This window comes from Podarcis liolepis (assembly GCF_965112155.1).
Source record: "Podarcis liolepis genome assembly, chromosome: 14".
Lineage (NCBI taxonomy): Eukaryota > Metazoa > Chordata > Lepidosauria > Squamata > Lacertidae > Podarcis > Podarcis liolepis.
Genome location: NC_139569.1, coordinates 24937052 through 24955772, shown reverse-complemented (window position 1 = coordinate 24955772; position 18721 = coordinate 24937052). Strand labels below are relative to the sequence as shown.

Below are 18721 nucleotides of genomic sequence, written 5' to 3'. Positions count from 1 at the left end.
TCACATGCTAGAGTTCATTCTCCTACATTTTTTTCTGCATTCTGAAATGTTAATAATTTCCATTACATTCCATTCAGTTATAATAATCCCTTATATAACACAGCAATCTTGTGATTTCAATTCATGTTGGTATAATAGGGAATTTATAAAGTTTCCAGTGAGGAACTTTAGCTGTAATCCTTATTCTTTCCTGCCTGTGACAATTTTTCCCATGATGTTTTCCCATCCATATATAGTGTTGCATCCTTTATTCCTGCAACCGTTGATGGTTCCCATCATGTCTCAGGAGAAGCTGTTATCTCACAGTTTCCAAAAGTCACTGCATCACTTCGTCCCGTGATTTGGCTTCCATGATTTTTCCAGCCTAGGAAGAACAGTCTGAATCCAGACTGCAGATAGTTAATCCAAAAACTTCTATTCTCGTAGCTGGTAGACTCCTTCCCTCCCCGCCACTGATTTATGGCCATTTATCCTTATCTCAAACACATTATTTTGTGGATAATGGAGGTCAGGAAGGATTTTGCAGTATATTTTCAAAGCATAGCATTTCTTACCCCTTTCCCTCTTAGTTCCTTTCTCTTATACATGCAGTTTCACTAGTTTTGTTAAATTCCATATTATATTCCAATTTCCTCCATCCTCACTTGTGCAGGTATTTTTAAAATAAAACTTGCATTCCTGGGTGGGTGGGGGGGTTGCCTTATCATAAATGTAGAAAAAAATCTTAAGTAAGCAAACTGTGGGCTCCCCTCCCCCTTTCGTCTCTTCTACCAAATGAAATCCACTCTCAATCCAAACCTTTCACATCCTTGTAGCTGGGTTGTTTTTGCAGTTTCTTATCTCATTGTCTCTGGCACACGCCTGTAAAGGTAAAGGTAAAGGGACCCCTGACAATTAGGTTCAGTTGTGGCCGACTCTGGGGTTGCGGCGCTCATCTCGCTTTATTGGCCAAGGGAGCCGGCGCACAGCTTCCGGGTCATGTGGCCAGCATGACTAAGCCGCTTCTGGCGAACCAGAACAGTGCACGGAAACGCCGTTTACCTTCCCGCCGGAGCGGTACCTATTTATCTACTTGCACTTTGACGTGCTGTTGAACTGCTAGGTTGGCAGGAGCAGGGACTGAGCAATGGGAGCTCACCCTGTCGTGGGGATTCGAACCACCAACCTTCTGATTGGCAAGTCCTAGGCTCTGTGGTTTAACCCACAGCACCACCCGCGTCCCTGGCACACATCGTCTCTGGCACACGCCTGTAGTTTACTCCAATTAAAGTTCAATTAACAGGATAAGCTGTGCTTCCAGAAACGTGGCAGTCGGAGTGCTCCATGTACCCAGTGCTTTGGCCTCCCCTCGCATTCCATGAGGAAGTGAGTGCCAGACCACCAGGCCAACTGCAGATGAGAGCCTGGTTCCTCTTCCAGCTGAAGAGGAATGCAGATGATGAAATTCCCCCATCGTTATCTGATTATCTCTGTCTCTCTCTCTCTCCTGCAGGGTTGGTGGAGACTCCATTCCTGGCGCACCAGAAACAGGAAGCCCCCACATTCAGTGTTCAAACCTATTACTTAACGTAACCTCTCTACCGAGAAGATTGAATCCATTGTATTTTATCTGCACAATCGGAATGAAATTCAGGAACCAAAAAGCCGTATTGAAAAGTACGACTCTCTTTTTTATAATTTTTATTAAATTTTCTGTTTTAAAATTTCAAAAACTCATTTTACATCCTTAAGATATCAAAAATTCAACTTTCAAGCTGTCTGGCCCCAAAATGGCAACTAGGCATTCTGTTTTGGCGACTGTAACCTTAGTTTAGGGAGCCATTTGGCACTTAGCTTATATATCTGAGTTTCTAACACACTCTCTCTCTCTCTCTCTCTCTCTCTCTCTCTCTCACACACACACACACACAGATATTGTCCTGGTCAGGTGTTATGGCCACTAGTCTGAGCTGTGGGGATCCCAGGGCTTCCCCTGGCACTGAAGTGTCACCTGGGTTCCTCCTCCTCCTCCCCATCTGAAGCCAACCTTTAGCTGCTGGGCAGGCAGCCTCTAGGGCTGTTCTTTCCTTCTCTCTTCTGGCTCAAAAGGACGTTGATGGAGTGACTTTGATGTGCCGAATTAGGGAAAGTGTTTCTCAAAAGGTCTGAGCCCTGCCAGGTGGCATAATGGAAGTGACAGCCTGTCTAAGCCACTAAGCTTCCAAAGAGCTACAGGCTTGCAAAGCGTCCACAAGGCAACAGGTCCAGGTGAGGAATTTAGTAATTTAGCCTCAAGGTTTCTTCGAGAAAATAAAAACATGCCCCCAATATTGCACCACACGTTTTCAACATAAAACAATTTGCTGCCCTAGGATGAGGGCTGTGCAGGTTATCTCTCTGTTTTTCAAAAGGAGTTTGCCTGCTTGCCATTTCTTTCTGTGCATGTCAGACTCTGGAGCTCTGGTTAGAATGAAGGCTAAGTGACTCCATCGGCTTTGGTTTCTAGAATCATAGCATTGTATTGTTGGAAGGGACCAAAGGGTGACCTAGTCCAACCACTCGCAATGTAGGAATCACAGCTAGTTTCTCATTTTTTCAAACTTCAGTTCTTCACACTTCCCTATCAGTTTACGCGATATATACCATACTTTTCTGTCTATAAGAGGCCCCATGTATAAGACGCCCCCTATGTTTTGGAGACTCAAAATTAAGAAAATGGGGGTAGATGGCACAGAGTTGTTGAGCATTTTTTAGGGGAGATTGCTGAAAATCGCTCACCTGCACGCGTCGGTAAATCCGCCTCCCGTCTGTCCCATAACCGGCAGAAGCTGCCAATCGCCCACCCAACTACTGGAGCATCAGCCAATAAACACCCCCCATTGTCGCAGCAACCAATAACACGCACAACAGCTGCTGACAGCCTTGGCAGCAACCACTCAAACGTCCACCCTATGTACTACCCATGTATAAGACGCCCCACACTTTTTAGCATGATTTTTAAAGAAAAAAAACATAGTCTTATACACAGAAAAGTATGGTATATTTGTGAATGCAACTTTACCTAATATACACAGTTTTACAAATCTATTTCATCTAATGTAAGGCACTTTGCACGTTATTTTCACTAATATCAACACTATGAACACATTACCTCCCTACGTGCAAACTTGTACACATTACTTGGCTGGAGAACTGCATTGCAAAAATTGGAGAAGTGTGAATTTTGAAAGGTGGCTGCTGCAGTCCCAGTTTGCTTATCATTTCAGAAGGTGTGAATTGAGTAGGCTTAACCTTTACATGCAAAGTGGATGGGATTTCTCCCCCCTCCATGACTGGGATGATGTAATTTGAGACTGGCCAGAGCTGAGTCAGCTAGCCTGGGGGAGCTAAGAACCTCTTTCAGGTACAGAAGAGAATGGAGGTGTGCAACTTCAACCCATCCGTTTCACAGAGGGCAAGAGCTCTGAATGGGCCACGATGTCTTTGATCTCCCTCTACTGTCGGAGGCAGTCTCTTAATACCAGCTGCTTGAAATGAGACGCTTCAAAGGGGAATGCTACACAGATTCCTTTTCCCGATCTGCCCATTGCTGCATTAAAACCAGGCCACTTGCTCTCCACAACAGCTTATGATCCCTACCCCCGAGGTTCTTGCTGTTCTAGCAAACCCAAGGCCAAGGCATCTTGAGGAGTAAGTAGCCGAGTAAACCAGATGTCAGAGGCTGCTTAAGGACATGGGGTATAAGCAGCAGCTTATACTGCCCACTCTCATTCCTCTGGCATGGAATTCAGACCAGCCAGAAAATCCACAGCTGCCCACAGTGCTAAACATCTGCACTGCTCTTGGGCCTCAATGTGGTTTGTGTATTTATGAGAAGCTCATATTAACAACACCTTTTGTACCAATTGAATGGTGCATGACTTGGTGGCAAGTGGTGGAAAGTTCCCATAACAGACTTCCACAACTCCAGATGTTTTGGGCCAGATGTTTTGGGTGCTAGCTCCTAGGGCTCCAGCACTTTTGGCCCCCTCTATATTTTGGGAGTAGCGTCTGGGCACCCCCCCATTGGCATGAAGCCAAAATGTGGAGCTGAGCACAGTGTGCCTCCAATGGCTGGCTCCTTCTCCCCTTCTCCCGCCACAGAGAAGAAGGAGAGTTGAAGCAGCATCTGGCCAGTGACAGCGCCAGGAGGAGGCAGTGGAGGGGCTACTGGCCATTAAGCTGTGTGGCTGCCGTGTTTGGCTCCTCCCGATGTCCTGATATCACACGCACAATGCTCCCACCCTCCACAAATCGCCCTTGCAAGATGGCGCCTCTGTTTTGGACTACAATTCCTATCAGTCCCAACCCACACAGCCATTTTGGACTACAACTCCCATCAGCCTCAGCCAGCATGAACATGGTTAGGACTACCACTCCCAGGATGCATATGGCCATGCTGGCTGAGGGTGATGGAAGCTGCAGCCCAAAAGATCTGTGAAGGACACGAGGTGGGGGAAAGCTGTCCTAGAGCTACCCCCAGACTCTTCAGCAGGAACCGAAAGCTGCGTCAGCCAGAAATACTCTTTATGCCTGTAGGAGTAATCCAGCAACACTTTCCGAGACAGCTGCATCCTAACCTCAACACAGATGCACAGATTTGGGCCTTGACTGTGCTCCCAGTTGGAAGCCACTCAGGTGCCTGACAGCAACCCCTCCTGGCTGCGGTGCGTTGCTCAAGCCACACTTGAAAGGCTTTTTGCAGCACCCCAAACTACCTCTGCCAACAAAGGTCCGTATAGTTAAAGCTATGGTTTTCCCAGTAGTGATGTATGGAAGTGAGAGCTGGACCACAAAGAAGTCTGATCACCAAATAATTGATGCTTTTGGATTATGGTGCTGGAGGAGACTCTTGAGAGTCCCATGGACTGCAAGAAGATCAAACCCCTCCATTCTTAAGGAAATCAGCCCTGAGTGCTCACTAGAAGGACAGATCGTGAAGCTGAGGCTCCAATACTTTGGCCACCTCGTGAGAAGAGAAGACTCCCTGGAAAAGACCCTGATGTTGGGAAAGATGGAGGGCCCAAGGAGAAGGGGAAAACAGAGGATGAGATGGTTGGACAGTGTTCTCGAAGCTACCAGCATGAGCTTGACCAAACTGCGGGAGGCAGTGGAAGACAGTAGTGGCTGGCGTGCTCTGGTCCATGGGGGCACGAAGAGTCGGACACAAGTAAATGACTAAACAACAACAACAAACTACCTCTGGCTCTCACGACTAAGCTGGAGTTGTGGGAAATTATTTATTTATATTTATTTTTAAAAATTTGCATGCCATTATATCATTTTTTAAAAAAAAATCAAAGCAGTTTACAGCACTAAAACCATGCAATAAAACCATTAAAAAGGTAAAAGGTAATCATTTTGGAAGGCTTGGTTTCTTGTTGTCAAATGAGCCTCACCTGCTCGGGGATTGACCAGTGATGCTCCTGCAGCTGCTCTTAGTGACTGAGCTGTGATATTATAAGGGTTCATGTGATCCCTAAGGTACCCTTGACCTAAGTTGTTCAGGGCTTTGTAAATTGATACAAGAACCTTGAACATGGCTCAGTAGTAGATGGCCGCCATTGGCAAAGCAGACAAAGCTAGTGAAAGGAACTCCTAGCTAACCCTCAGCCTGAAGGGCAGGCTCTCCAGCTCAGAGATCCCAAGGCCTGAGCATACACATACCTTACAAGGCAAGGGTCCAGCTCTGAGACCCCCGAGGAATAGGGCTGGGTGATATATTGATATACAGTCCCAAACCAGTTTGAAGGCCATATCATGATATCGGTGTCATAAATTTTGGCCTGGCAATATATCGCGAATCGTGATGTCTGTGTGTGCTATGCCAAAATCACAATGTGGGGGAAACTGTAAAGCCAGCCCATGCCTCTACATAGCCCCACCCTTATTTCAGACATTGTGATATATCCGTATATCACAATGTTTAGCTGGCGATATATCACAATGTTGTTAACCTGATAGTGCTCGGCTTTCCTGAGGATCCAGGTATGAAGCCAAGAGCTGCCAACGCTGTTGAAGGCTGCAGACTTTTCTCTGCACTGTTAACAGCAACCCAGCAGGCAAAGCATCACTTGTCCCTTTCTTTGCATGCTTGCAAATGCTTATGCTGCTTCAGGAAAGGAAGCGCAGGGAGAGCCAAACACTTTGGAATCCCCCTCTGGTTCACAACTCTGGGGGATCTGCGAGACCTTCTGCAAACATCACTGTGCCCTGGTGTGCCACCCAAGCCCTGCACACATCAGGCAAGGTGACCTGGCAACACCAGTTGTCCCTCAGCCAAAGGCAAGAAGCAGCCCTGAGGCTTTTCTGGATGCCTTCCTTGAAGCTCTCAACTTCACTCCCTGCCCTTTGATGCGACTAATTTTTATTTAAAGAGACATTGCCAAGTTGGCATAATTATGCTTTATCTGCTCGACAAAGGAGCCTTACGCTGAATAGACCTCGCACAGATAAGAGGGCCTATTTTCTTCAAGGGCGTTGACATGAAGTGGAGCAGACAGATCAAAAGAGAGCACAAGGCTGAGGAATGAGGGCTTTATTTTTTTTTAGATAATTGGAAAAGGCTCAATTCTTTCCTTTTTTTCCTCTTAATGCTCTTAGAAAAAAGGGAGCTTAATTTTCAGATTGATACCAGCTCTGAGAGCAAAGAAGGCACAAACTGATCCCCCTGCCCTGCAAAAGGAAACCATCTATTGAGCAGGCCAAATACAGAGAGCTCCTCTTCTGATCTCCAAAGACCCTCACTCCCACCCAACGCGAATGAAGAGGAAAAAGACCTGAGAGAGCTTTGAACGCATCCAGAGCAGACCTCAACAAGCTGGTGCCAATCAGATGTTTTGGATGACAGCTCCCATCAGCCCCCAGGTAGAAGAGCTGGCGGGAGCTGTAGTCTGAAAGATCAGGATGGCGCCATATCGTGAAGGTTGATTTAGATCAGAACTTCCTAAACATATATTAAAAGCAGAGACGTTGGAGATGTTGTCTTGCCTGAGGTTTCATTTACTGCAGTTCCAAACCAGCTAAGGCTGTCAAAGCAGCTTAAGGTTGTACACAATGTGTTTTCATCAATTGCAGTCATGGCTCCCCCCACCCCATACGCCTCCCGAGACTGTGAAATGCTGTTCTCAAAATTGCATTGTGAATATACATGTTTCTCAGGACGGCAGGGTTTTCCGTCATAGACACAAGTGGCCCACAGAGGTTTGACTTCACCCCTGGAGGCAACCCCATTCTCTCTTGAGACAGACAAATGCCAACAACTGTGTGACTACAGATTCTGAAATTTGGCTGAACCCCATTTTCTCCAGTCCTGAATCAAGCAAATTCTACTCTGTGCTGGCAAAGAAACAGCTGGAGTGTCAATGAAAGTTGGAGGTTTTTAAACAGAGGTTTGATGGCCATCTGGCAGAGATTATTTAGTTGTGATTCCATTCTTGCAAAGGGCTGGACTGGATGCCCCTTGGGGCCCCTTCAAACTCTACAGTTCCATGATTTCTATGAAGAACCTCAGCTGAACTTTAGGTTTGAGGTCCTCGTGATCCTGACTGTTGTAAACCCTGGTTGAAATGTGACATGTAGGTCTCATCCAGGCTTCCTTTTGTGCTGTGCTTTCCAAGCACAGTTTATAGATCATATCCAAGCTTCTTTTCCCCCCTAGAAAGGCTTGCTATTTATTGCTGAATTGGTACAAACAGCAATCAATGGGAAACCCAATTTCTGTTTGTTCTGATTCAGCAGTAAACAGCAGGAGAAAATCTGGAAAGCTAGATCTGGAAAGCTCAGGCCTGTGCCTGGAATGCACAGTGCAAAAGGGGGTCTGGATGAGTCCTTAGTGTGGTTAAACAGCAACAACAATAAACAGACCTCTCTGCAACTCTTGATGCATTTAAAACCAGATTGCTGGTATTCACACAGGTAATGTTCACGTGTTGGTTCAACAGCCTTCCACAACCTATCGCAAGCCTCCAGAGGTTTTCAATTGCAGTAGAGCTGGGCTGCCTGGGGCTGCTGGCAGCTGCAGCTGCAGCCTAAAATATATTGAGGGCACCAGGTTGGCAAAGGCTGATCTAGACCATGGGTCTGCAGAACGTAAAGGCTGAATGTTGGTGCACAGGTAAGTGTGTTTAGATTTTTTGCATGGCCAGTGTTCAGCTTAAACCAGGCCAACTGACCTTTCTTTACTTGCAAACAAAGGAGCTGTAGTCGGTTTGGAAATGCAGTCTGATGTCACCACCAACTGCTGCTCCCAACTGGGGAACTCCCAGCCCTGAAGTCAGGCTTCTGCTTTGCTGGTTTGCTGTCATCCCATTGAGCACGTTCCACTGGGAGCCCATCCAGGCTGAAGTGCTCCTACTACCCAGGCAAATGTGTTTCCCCAAGTCCCATCAAAGCGGAAAGGAACTGCTTGAGAGCACTAACACAGCTAATGGAACTTCTTCCAGCAGATTAAGTGGTCTTATGATTGTGGCATAAGGAGGAGATGTCTTAAGCCTTCCAGCTGTTCACTCCTTGCAGAAGGCAAAGGCGCTCTCGAGAGTGTGCTGGGGCAAAAAGCAACAGAGTCTTGCAGCACCTTAGAAAGTCTAACAAATGTACCAGGGAAGATTTCGTGGACTGCTGACTGCCTCCTCAAAAGACAAGGCGCTTTGGCAAAGATGGAGCAAGCTTTTTTCCTGATGCTCCAGAGGGAAGGACCCAAATCAATGGATTCAAATACAAGGAAGGAGATTCTGACTAAACATTAGGAAGAACTTTCGGATGGTAAGAGCTGTTCAGTGGTAGAGTGGACTACCTTCACGTAATGCTTTTTTTTGTTGGGAGCCACCCAGTGTGGCTGGGGCAACCCAGTCAGATGCATATACATCATCATCATCATAATGATAATTATACTTGACTCATTCCTAACTTAGCTGTTTTCAACCAAAGGTGGGGAAATGCACTGTTATAAGCTGGAGAAGATTTAGTAAAGGAATCAGTGAAAGCATGGGGCCTGATCCACCAAAAAGTTATTGTGCAAATGCCGCATTGGTATTTATTATTAAACTGGTATTGTTATTATTCCTAAAATTGATGCACAAAAATTCAGCACAGCAATGCAGGCCATGCCTGTAGGCTTACAATCTGCAGCAGCCTCCCCCAACAGGGTGCCCTCCAAAGATTTTGTGTACTACAACTCCCATCAACCCCAGTGGCATACAGCTGTGCTGGTTGAGTCTGTTGAGAGTTGTAATCCAAAACATCTGGAGGATATAAGGTTACAGAAAGCTTCCCTAAAGTGAGAGATTTTTTGAAGATTAAGAAAAAGAGAGAGGGGTGGGGAGAAAGAAAGAAAGAAAGAAAGAAAGAAAGAAAGAAAGAAAGAAAGAAAGATCCTAAATCTGACAGAAAGGCCACAGACCAGAGGGTATATTTTGGTCTCCTCATCACAAAAAGGCTAATAATAGCTGCTGTGGGAGCAAGGAGGTTCAGTAGCGTCTCAAAATCAATCACCCGGCAGCGCTAGAAATTAGCCCGTTTCCATGGTGAAGGCAAATTGCCAGACAGTCCCAAGGCAAATTGCCCAAAGTCGATGGGCAAGGAGGAGGCTCCTGTCCTTGCAGGTGCAAAGAACTGCAGACTGAGCCAAAGAAACACAAGGTGGAACAGCCCAGCTCAAGCTCCCTGGACAGGCCAACAAAAGTGAGATTGAGCAGAGAGAAAGAGCGTTTCAATGGGGTTGGTGGGGGGAGATCACAAGCTGCTCCTGTTCCTCCCCACCCCTCATTGAAAGAATATCTGCTTGGCATGCAGAAAACCCTAGGTTTATTCCCCAATGGCCTCTCCAGGCAAGGCTGTAACAGCAGGGCACAAATGAAATAAGTAAGTAAATAAAAGGTAGGTAGGTAGGTAGGTAGCTACATTTATATCCCACCCTTTTCCAGCTCCTCATTTAATCCCCACAACAGCCCTTTGAGGTAGGTTAGGCTGAGAAGCAGCGACTGACCCAAGGTCACCCAGGGAGCTTCATGGCCAAGTGCTACCTCCCAGCTCCTAGTTGGATACTGTCAGGGAACTGACATCGGAGCTAGAGGCAGAGGGAAGGCTCTCAAATGATGCTGGAGAAGGGCCCAGCAGGGAGAGAGGCAGCTCCGCAGATGGGGAAGCAAATCAGCGCAACACCAGGGATATAGAGGGGCTGATGGGGGAATCGGCGAGAGGGCTCCAGGACTCTTCACCGGACACCAGCGGGGAGAGCACGGGTCCTCCGCTACCCACGCCCACCCTGCGTGGAAGACTTCCGCGCAGAGAGAGTAGGAGGAGACTGGGTGTCAAACAACTTTTATGTTGGAAAAGATTTAAGAAACACCCACTGACGAATTCTGCCAGTGACTGAGGCAGCCACCATGAGAAGGGACTGTGCAGTCAGAAAGTTTTAACAAGGCAAATTAGCCAAGAAAGGCACCAGTTTACGCACGAGTAACTCATACCTATTACAGATACTCTAACCATTATGCCACACTAGATCTCAAAAGCAAAATAACAAAAACAAACAATGTCAGAAAAGCTGCAAAACGCAGCCCATCCGAGTCGATCTGCAGAATGAAAGAAGTGAGGCTCACAAGCACCCGGCAGCCACCTCAGAAGTAAGGTAAGCAGAAGAGAACCCCCGAAACCTGGAGTCAGAATCCCACCAACATGTTGTCTCTCCTTTGATCATTTTTGGATGCACTTCTTTTCTCATTAATGGAGGGCAAAGGGTCCGGGACGCGGGGAGGAAGTGCAGAAGGACAGTTTGCCAGGGCGCTCTTCCAACCTGCCCTCACTGTTTTTAGAACATTGCACCTACCTCCCCCCGCAAGAAGGAGCTTAGTTGAGGAGTTTACTTACATCTGAGGCAGGGCCCTTGTCTGCACCAGGGCAAGTGAAGGTAACAAATTCATGGCACCTCTTGTGGACGACGAAGCAGCAGACTGCAAGGAGAGAGCAAAGAAAGGAGAATTTAATGAAGAGCTAACTAAGTGGTGGTGGAGGGGTAAGATTTAAGGGACCCCTGCGCGGTCAGGGCTTGCAATCCCCCAGCAGGCCAGATATTTATTTTGCACTTAACATGGCTTTGCAAGGCATGACAGATTTGTTTCCTATTCTTCTTCAAGCAAGGAAATTAATTCTCAATTAAGGGTTGCTTAATGGGATTATTCATCTCTTGTTTTGCTTTCTGAGCGAGGCACTGAAAGGCTGGTCATTCACAAGCAAACTGCTGAAGAACATCAAGTAGAAACCAGAACTCTTTTATTGGATTATGGCAACAAGGCCTGTGATGGGTAAGATCGTTAGGTGATTCATTTGAGCCTAAGACCAAGAAGCCATTTCCAGGTGTATCAGCCTGGAATCAGCAAGGGTGGAAGAAGTGTTGCATTTTGTCTGTCCTGGATCATTCATTCATTCATTCATTCATTGCATATAAATCCCATCTTTCCTTCAAAGTGGTATACATGGTTCTCCTCCCTCCTCATTGAACCCCCACAACAACCCTGTGAGGTAGGGTTAGGCAGAGAGACCGCGACTGGCCCAAGATTGCCCAGTGAGCTTTGTAGCTGAGTGGGGATTTGAACCCTGGTTTCCCAGGTCCTAGTCTGACGCTCTAACCACTACACCACACTGGCTCTCTGTGGGAAGCTGAATCACCCACTACAGTGGTACCTCAGGTTAAGTACTTAATTTGTTCCGGAGGTCCGTTCTTAACCTGAAACTGTTCTTAACCTGAAGCACCACTTTAGCTAATGAGGCCTCCCGCTGCTGCCACACAGCCGGAACACAATTTCTGTTCTCATCCTGAAGCAAAGTTCTTAACCCGAGGTACTATTTCTGGGTTAGCAGAGTGTAACCTGAAGCGTCTGTAACCTGAAGCGTGTGTAACCTGAGGTACCACTGTATTTAGCTTCACTGGATGACACTGTATTATGGGAGAGGGAGAAAAAATATTTCTCTCCATTTTCTCCGTACTTTTATACACTTCTAGCCTGTTATTCGCCTTTTTTTACTAAACTGAAAAGTTCCCAATGCTGCAACCTTTCTTCACAGGAGAGTTGCTCCAACCACTTGATCATTTTGGTTGCCCTTTCCCACATCTACAAGATCCTTTTCAAGGTGAGGCAACCAGAAATGTACACAGTATTTCAAATGGGGTTGCACCATTCTTTTGTATAACGGCATTATGGCAACTTTGGCAACTTTGGCAACTTTACTTTTGACTCCTTTCCCAATGGCCCCTAATACGGATTCACCTTTTTTTGAAACCATCTTAATCTGGGCAGCAGAACAGATGCAAAAGAGCCCAGCAGAGCTCCAGAGCTGCTTGCATTCATTTCAACGTGGCTTGCTGTGCAGGAGAACCGCTTGGCTGGATGGGGCCTCATATTACTCAGAACAGGATCGTTTGCATTCCTTGCCAGACACCAGAAGCCTTCTGAGACAGCCCAGAGCAGGCATAGGCAAACTTGGCCCTCCAGATGTTTTGGGACTACAACTCCCATCATCCCACCACTGGTCCTGTTAGCTAGGGATGATGGGAGCTGTAGCCCCAAAACATCTGGAGGGGTAAGTTTGCCTATGCCTGGCCCAGAGCAACAAGCCTGTGTAAGAACAGGACAGCCCAGTGTCTGGCTGCAGCTGGATCACGTCAAAGGATCCCATTGAGTCCAGCATCCTGTTCTCATCAGATGCCCCAAGGAGAAGAAGCCAACAAGCAGGACATGGAGAGGGGGCAACCACAACAGAAACATCTCTCCCCACTTGTGCTCCCCAGCAATTGCAGTGGGGGGCAAAAGGCCACAAGAGGCAGAGGGCCCAACATTTCTGTCAGGGGCCATGTCAAGGAGGGAAACACAGAGGGCAATTCCTTCGGCCAGGTTCAGCCACTCCCAAACCAGGACAAGTTCTCTCTGCTGCCTCCCCCCTCCCAGGGCACACTACATTTCTCTAGCAATGGTGTAGCCAGACTTCAAACATGTGCAGCCATAGTTATCCTTTACTAGGATCGTAGGAATCTGCCTTATCCAGATCAGAAGTTCATCTAGCTTCTCAATCTTGTCTACATGGACTGGCAACAGCTCTCCAGGGTGAAGGCATGAGTCTTTTACCCCCATCAACTCTACCTGAAGATTCCATCGGGGATGGAGATTCCATTGGGATTCCATTGGACCTGGAACATTCTGGATGCAGAGAAGATGCCCAAGATCTACCAATCAGAGCCCAGTGCAATAGAGCAGCTTAGGGTGGGGCTGGAGACATAATTTAAGGACCAGAATGCCTCCGAGCACATGCTCAGATTTGTTTTGAGCACTAGCAGTGAGCTCACAGTCCAGTCACACACACAAAAACCCAGTTTCCTCTCCTCCCAAGTTTTCTTCATCTCAGTAGCCTAACTGAAAGGAGGAATATTTTTTGGGTTGCTACTGTTCTTAAACAATTGGAAGTCAGAAAGTGATAGTGATCACCCAGAGATCTATAAGCCGATTTCAATTTGCCTTTTGCTAGGGATTATTTTCTCGCCTGTGTCAATTCTGGATGTGTCTTTACATAAGTCGATATTTAAGCGAATACTGTAGCACAAGAAATATATTTAAATCTGTATTTCATCTCAGTGTATGCATCCCCACGTGGTTATTGAGCCAGGAATTGTATCACATAGTTCAGAGCAGTACAAAATCCAAAGGACAATGACATTCTGATCTGTTTAGTAGTTAGGGAGGTGCAAATTAGGTCGCTTCATTTTAAAATGCAGAGCAAATGTCAGTTCTTCTCTGTCTCTCCCTTCCACCCACCCTTGCCCCAGGGTGTCTTTAAATATTAAAGTCAAGGGTGGGGGTACACAGGGATTCTAGAGGACACCTCCTTTCACTGTTGACCAGAGGACGGGGAGATGGGGAGGGAATGAGCCATTTTGCCCTTGGAGAGAGTCCTGTTGCTCAGACAGCAATGATGTGGCCAACGAGAATGTAGCAGGAGTCAAGGCTGTTGCCAGAATTCCACTCGGCCCTTCTCTGATATGACACCCTCTCTGATCCTTGTGCTTGAGGTTCTGTTTCAAAGCTTAATTATTAAGTAAGGCATGAAATATATATCACACACACACTTCACACCTTCCCAGTAGCATCCTGGAGTCTGCAGCTCTCATTCACCAGGCAGCAAAATAATTAGGTGCCAAATGTTACACAGTGCAGAACTAGGCAACCATATCAAAATAGATTGCAAAAAGGTGCAATTTAATAAATGGATTTTTAGAAAATAAATAAAGAAAGAAGTACATTCCTGTTGTGAAGGACTGCAAACACATCACGATCCCCCAATCCCGCCACCATCACCAGAGCAGGCTCAGCCACTCGCTGCCTTGGCCAGCCATCCAGTCTAGCTGCCAGACCAAAGTTGTTCTTCCTGTTTCTACCAATGAGCAGCAGAGCAACCATTGCGATGGCCACCTCATATTGACTGGGAGTGCTTGGCCTTTTCAGCGATCGATAGGAACACAGATTGTTCTATCCATAACATAGATTGCTGTGAAAGGAAGTTGTTTCATTTACAAATGAGATCCAATAGCAAAATGTGAGTTTTGGCCCATCGCCTGCCTCTGGGCTGGGGAAATCTATGCAGGTCATTTCGGCTGAGGCTGAAGGATCAGGCAATAGAAACTTTTGGGCAACTTGCTTCCAAGGAGCACCCAGTGGCCACATGCACACCACACATTTGACACACTGTTGTACCACTTGCAGCAGTCATGGCTGCCCTCAAAGAATCCTGGGAACTGTAGCATGTTATGGGTGCTGAGAGCAGTTAGGTAAAGGTAAAGGGACCCCTGACCATTAGGTCCAGTCGTGGCCGACTCTGGGGTTGCGGCGCTCATCTCGCTTTATTGGCCGAAGGAGCTGGAGTACAGCTTCCGGGTCATGTGGCCAGCATGACTAAGCCGCTTCTGGAGAACCAGAGCAGGGCACAGAAACACCGTTTACCTTCCTGCCGGAGCGGTACCTATTTATCTACTTGCACTTTGATGTGCTTTCGAACTGCTAGGTGGGCAGGAGCTGGGACCAAGCAACGGGAGCTCACCCTATTCAAACTGCCAACCTTCTGATCGGCAAGTCCTAGGCTCTGTGGTTTAACCCACAGCGCCACCCGCATCCCTGAGAGCAGTTAGGAGGCCCCTTTGTTTCCCTCACAGAGCTACAGTTCCCAGAGTGGTTAATCAGCTGATCCCTCTACCCAGGTCAGGGGAGGAGGAAGGGGGTGCGGTGGGGGCGGTCCGCCCCGGGTGTCACCACTGGGTGTGTGTGTGACAAAATGCCGGGCAGCACTCACCATGGGGCCTGCAGCGTACCCGAGCCACTCATCTCTCCTGGGATTGACGCAGTGGCTTGGGCGCCCGCAGGCTCCACGCTGCCCCAAATGGTCCGCCCACCACCTCCCCCTCAGCTGTAGGGCAGCTGAGTGGGAGGAAGCAGGCAGACTCCTCAGAAGCCCTGCGGGGCATCCTGCCCCAGATGGCGCCCCCCCCATGGGTGGCTGGCCCCGCCTCCGGGCACAGGGCACACATGCTGCCCCAGGCACCCAATTGGCTTGCTCCGCTGCTGACCCAGGGAACTCTGGGGAAAGAATGGGGGCCTACTAACAAGTCTCAGCATCCTTAGCAAACTATACTTCCCAGGATTCCTTGGGGGAAGCCTGTGAAAAATGGTATAACAGTGCTTTGAATACCTGATGTGAATGTGGCCACTGCATAAATTATGGAATTTGATCTCACAAGATGTAGTGATGGCTTTAAAAAAGGAATAGACGAATTCATGGAGGAGAGGGCTGTTGAAGGCTACTAGCCATTATGATGATGCTCTGCCTCTGCGGTTGGAAGCAGTAATGCTTCTGAATGTGAGTAGCTGGGAACCACAGAAGTGGAGAGGGCTCTTGTGCTTGGATCCTGCTTGTGGGTTTCCCACTGGGGCATCTGGTTGGCCACTTTGGGAACAGGATGCTGGACTAGATGGGCTACTGGCCTGCTCCAGGAGGGTTCTTATGTTCTTAAACTCATGGAGGAGAAGACTTTCAAAGGTTGCTCCTACTAGTCCTGCTGGCTATGTTTTCCTTCCACTGTTGGGGGCATTATGCCTCTGAATACCAGTTCCCGGGAAGAGATGCTGCTGCATTCGAGTATTGCAGGAGCAACACACACACACACACACACACACACACACACACCCAAACTAGAGTACTACAACATTAATTTATCTTCAGAAAAGTCACCCCACAACCAGCCTACTTTCAGGAACCGGTTGTTTTTCTTAATTGGAGCATTGCACACCAACCCGTAAAAACAAAATGTTCCAAGAAAGAATATGCGAAGGCAAGGAACATCTAACAAAAGGGAACTGCAACATATAAGTATGCTTAATTCCAGGGTGGAAATTTTAAAAAAATTAACCTATCCCATTACAGCTTTTTGTCTTCAGACATTGTCAAGCTTCAAGAAAGATTTAATGCTGGAATTTATCTGCAGCCCGCAGTTAAGGGTCTTCATTCTTATTTTATTCTACTATTCATAGGGGTTCCCGTGATGCATTTGGCCCTAGCCAGGAATTTGCTAAAGGCGGGAGGGGGCTGGGGCAAGCCCCCAGTGTCCACACACCCCACCCACCCACAGACACACACCACATCCACCTTCTTGCAATGACGGTCTGAAAGCCAAATCCAAATGCATTCAGCTAAGGACATTTGAATCTCTCTTTGGACCTTCCTTCTCAATGTACAAAGGTCTGAAGTGGAGCCGGCATCTGTGTGGATGTCTGGGGGTAAAGCCACATGAGCACCCCAGGGACAATCGCCTGCTTTTAGCCTACCTGCGTTCACTCAGAAGGCCTGCAGAGGGCAACTGGCTGTCTTTCTATTTCAGCCTTCCCCAACTTAGGACTCAGCTAGACCGGTAAAGAAAAAGCGATTGATATGTCTTGTATGTGCAATATAATGTTGCGCCGCTGGATGGCGATGTGGAGTCCTGTTTTTCCCTCTACCGGTTTTCCCTGTTTAAATTTACAATGCTTTGAAATGAAACGCTTCTTCGTTGAGTCTAGATTCAGCCCTAGTGTCCCTCCAGAGACTGACAAAGCCATTGTGGGGCCTTTTCTGGCGTGAACAACATGAGATGCAGATGGACCTGAACTGGAACCCAACCATTCATAAATAAACCATAAGAAAACAGAAGAAAAGAGCCCTGTTCGATCAGACCAGTAGTCTATCAAATCCAGTGTCTGTTCTCACAATGGCCAACCCAATGTCTCAATGGGCATCCCACAAGCAGAATTTGAAGGCAAGAGCCCTCTCCCCATCTGTGCTTTCCAGCAAATGATATTCAGAAGCATTGCTGCCTCTGACCATGGAGACAGAACATAGCCATCATGAATAACAGCCATGGACAGCCCTCTCCTCCATGAATTCATCCAATCCTCTTTTATTTTTTTATTTTTTTAAAGATATTTATTAAAGTTTCAAAATGTTACAAAAAGAAAAAAAGAAAAAAAGAAAAGAAAATACAAAATACAGAAAAATAAAAACAGTTAAAAACAAATCAATCTTTCCATATCTTATCTTTCGTATACTTGTTTCTCTGACCTCCTCACACCTCCCTTTTTTGTATTCCAGTTCTATTAGTTACTTCAGCAAATCCTTTCCCTCTTTGTTTTTATCTTAATCCTTTATCTTAATATATTACAGCTTTAGATTACCGTATTTTTCGCCCTATAGGACACACTTTTTCCCCTCCAAAAATGAAGGGGAAATGTGGGTGCGTCCTATGGGGTGAATGCAGGCTTTCACTGAAGCCTGGAGAGCGAGAGGGGTTGGTGCGCACTGACCCCTCTCGCTCTCCAGGCTTCAGGAGAGCCCCAGCACCAGCCCCACAAGGTCGGGGGACAGAGGGAGGCGGAACGCTGCCATCCCGCTGTCTCCCGAAGTGGTTTGGAGGCTGACGGTGGGGAGAAGAGCGCTTCTCCCCGCTGCCTGCCCCACCACTCCGGGGACAGCAGGGAGACGCAGCGCGTCTCCCTGCTGTCCCCGGACCTGATCTCAAGGCGGGCAGCAGGGAGAAGAGCGCTTCTCCCCGCTGCCTGCCCCACCACTCCAGGGACAGCAGGGAGACGCAGCGCATCTCCAGGCTGTCCCCGGACCTGATCTCAAGGCCGGCGGCGGGGAGAAGAGCGCTTCTCCCCGCTGCCTGCCCCACCACTCCGGGGACAGCAGGGAGACACAGCGCGTCTCCCCGCTGTCCCCGGACCTGATCTGAAGGTGGGAGAAGGGGAGAAGAGCGCTTCTCCCCGCTGCGTGCCCCACAAGCGCCTGGAGGGGGGGGAAATAAATTTTTTTTCTTTATTTCCCCCCCAAAAAACTTGATGCGTCCTATGGGCCAGTGCGTCCTATGGGGCGAAAAATACGGTATCACCTGTTAACAATCCATTTTTACATTTTCCTTTATAACATTGTGGCTAAAAACCACTTAACTTCATTCCGACATCATTCTAACATTCAATAATTTTACAGTATTTCTGTAAATAGTCTTTAAATTTATTCCAATCTTCTTCCACCGACTCTTCTCCCTGGTCTCGGATTCTGCTGGTCATTTACGCCAGTTCCATATAGTCCATCACCTTCATCTGCCATTCTTCCAGGGTGGGTAGATCTTGTGTCT

At 47.5% G+C, this 18721-nt stretch overlaps 1 protein-coding gene across 2 annotated transcripts in view; it reads right to left on the bottom strand.

Annotated features, from left to right (window-relative positions):
* PRKCB (protein kinase C beta) overlaps positions 1-18721 on the bottom strand; it is a 185410-nt gene that overhangs the window by 104366 nt on the left and 62323 nt on the right. For both annotated transcript variants that reach the window (XM_083473978.1, XM_083473977.1), the window contains exon 3: positions 10888-10970. In XM_083473978.1, the coding sequence (XP_083330104.1) occupies positions 10888-10970 (83 nt within the window). The remainder of the gene's footprint in view (positions 1-10887; positions 10971-18721) is intronic.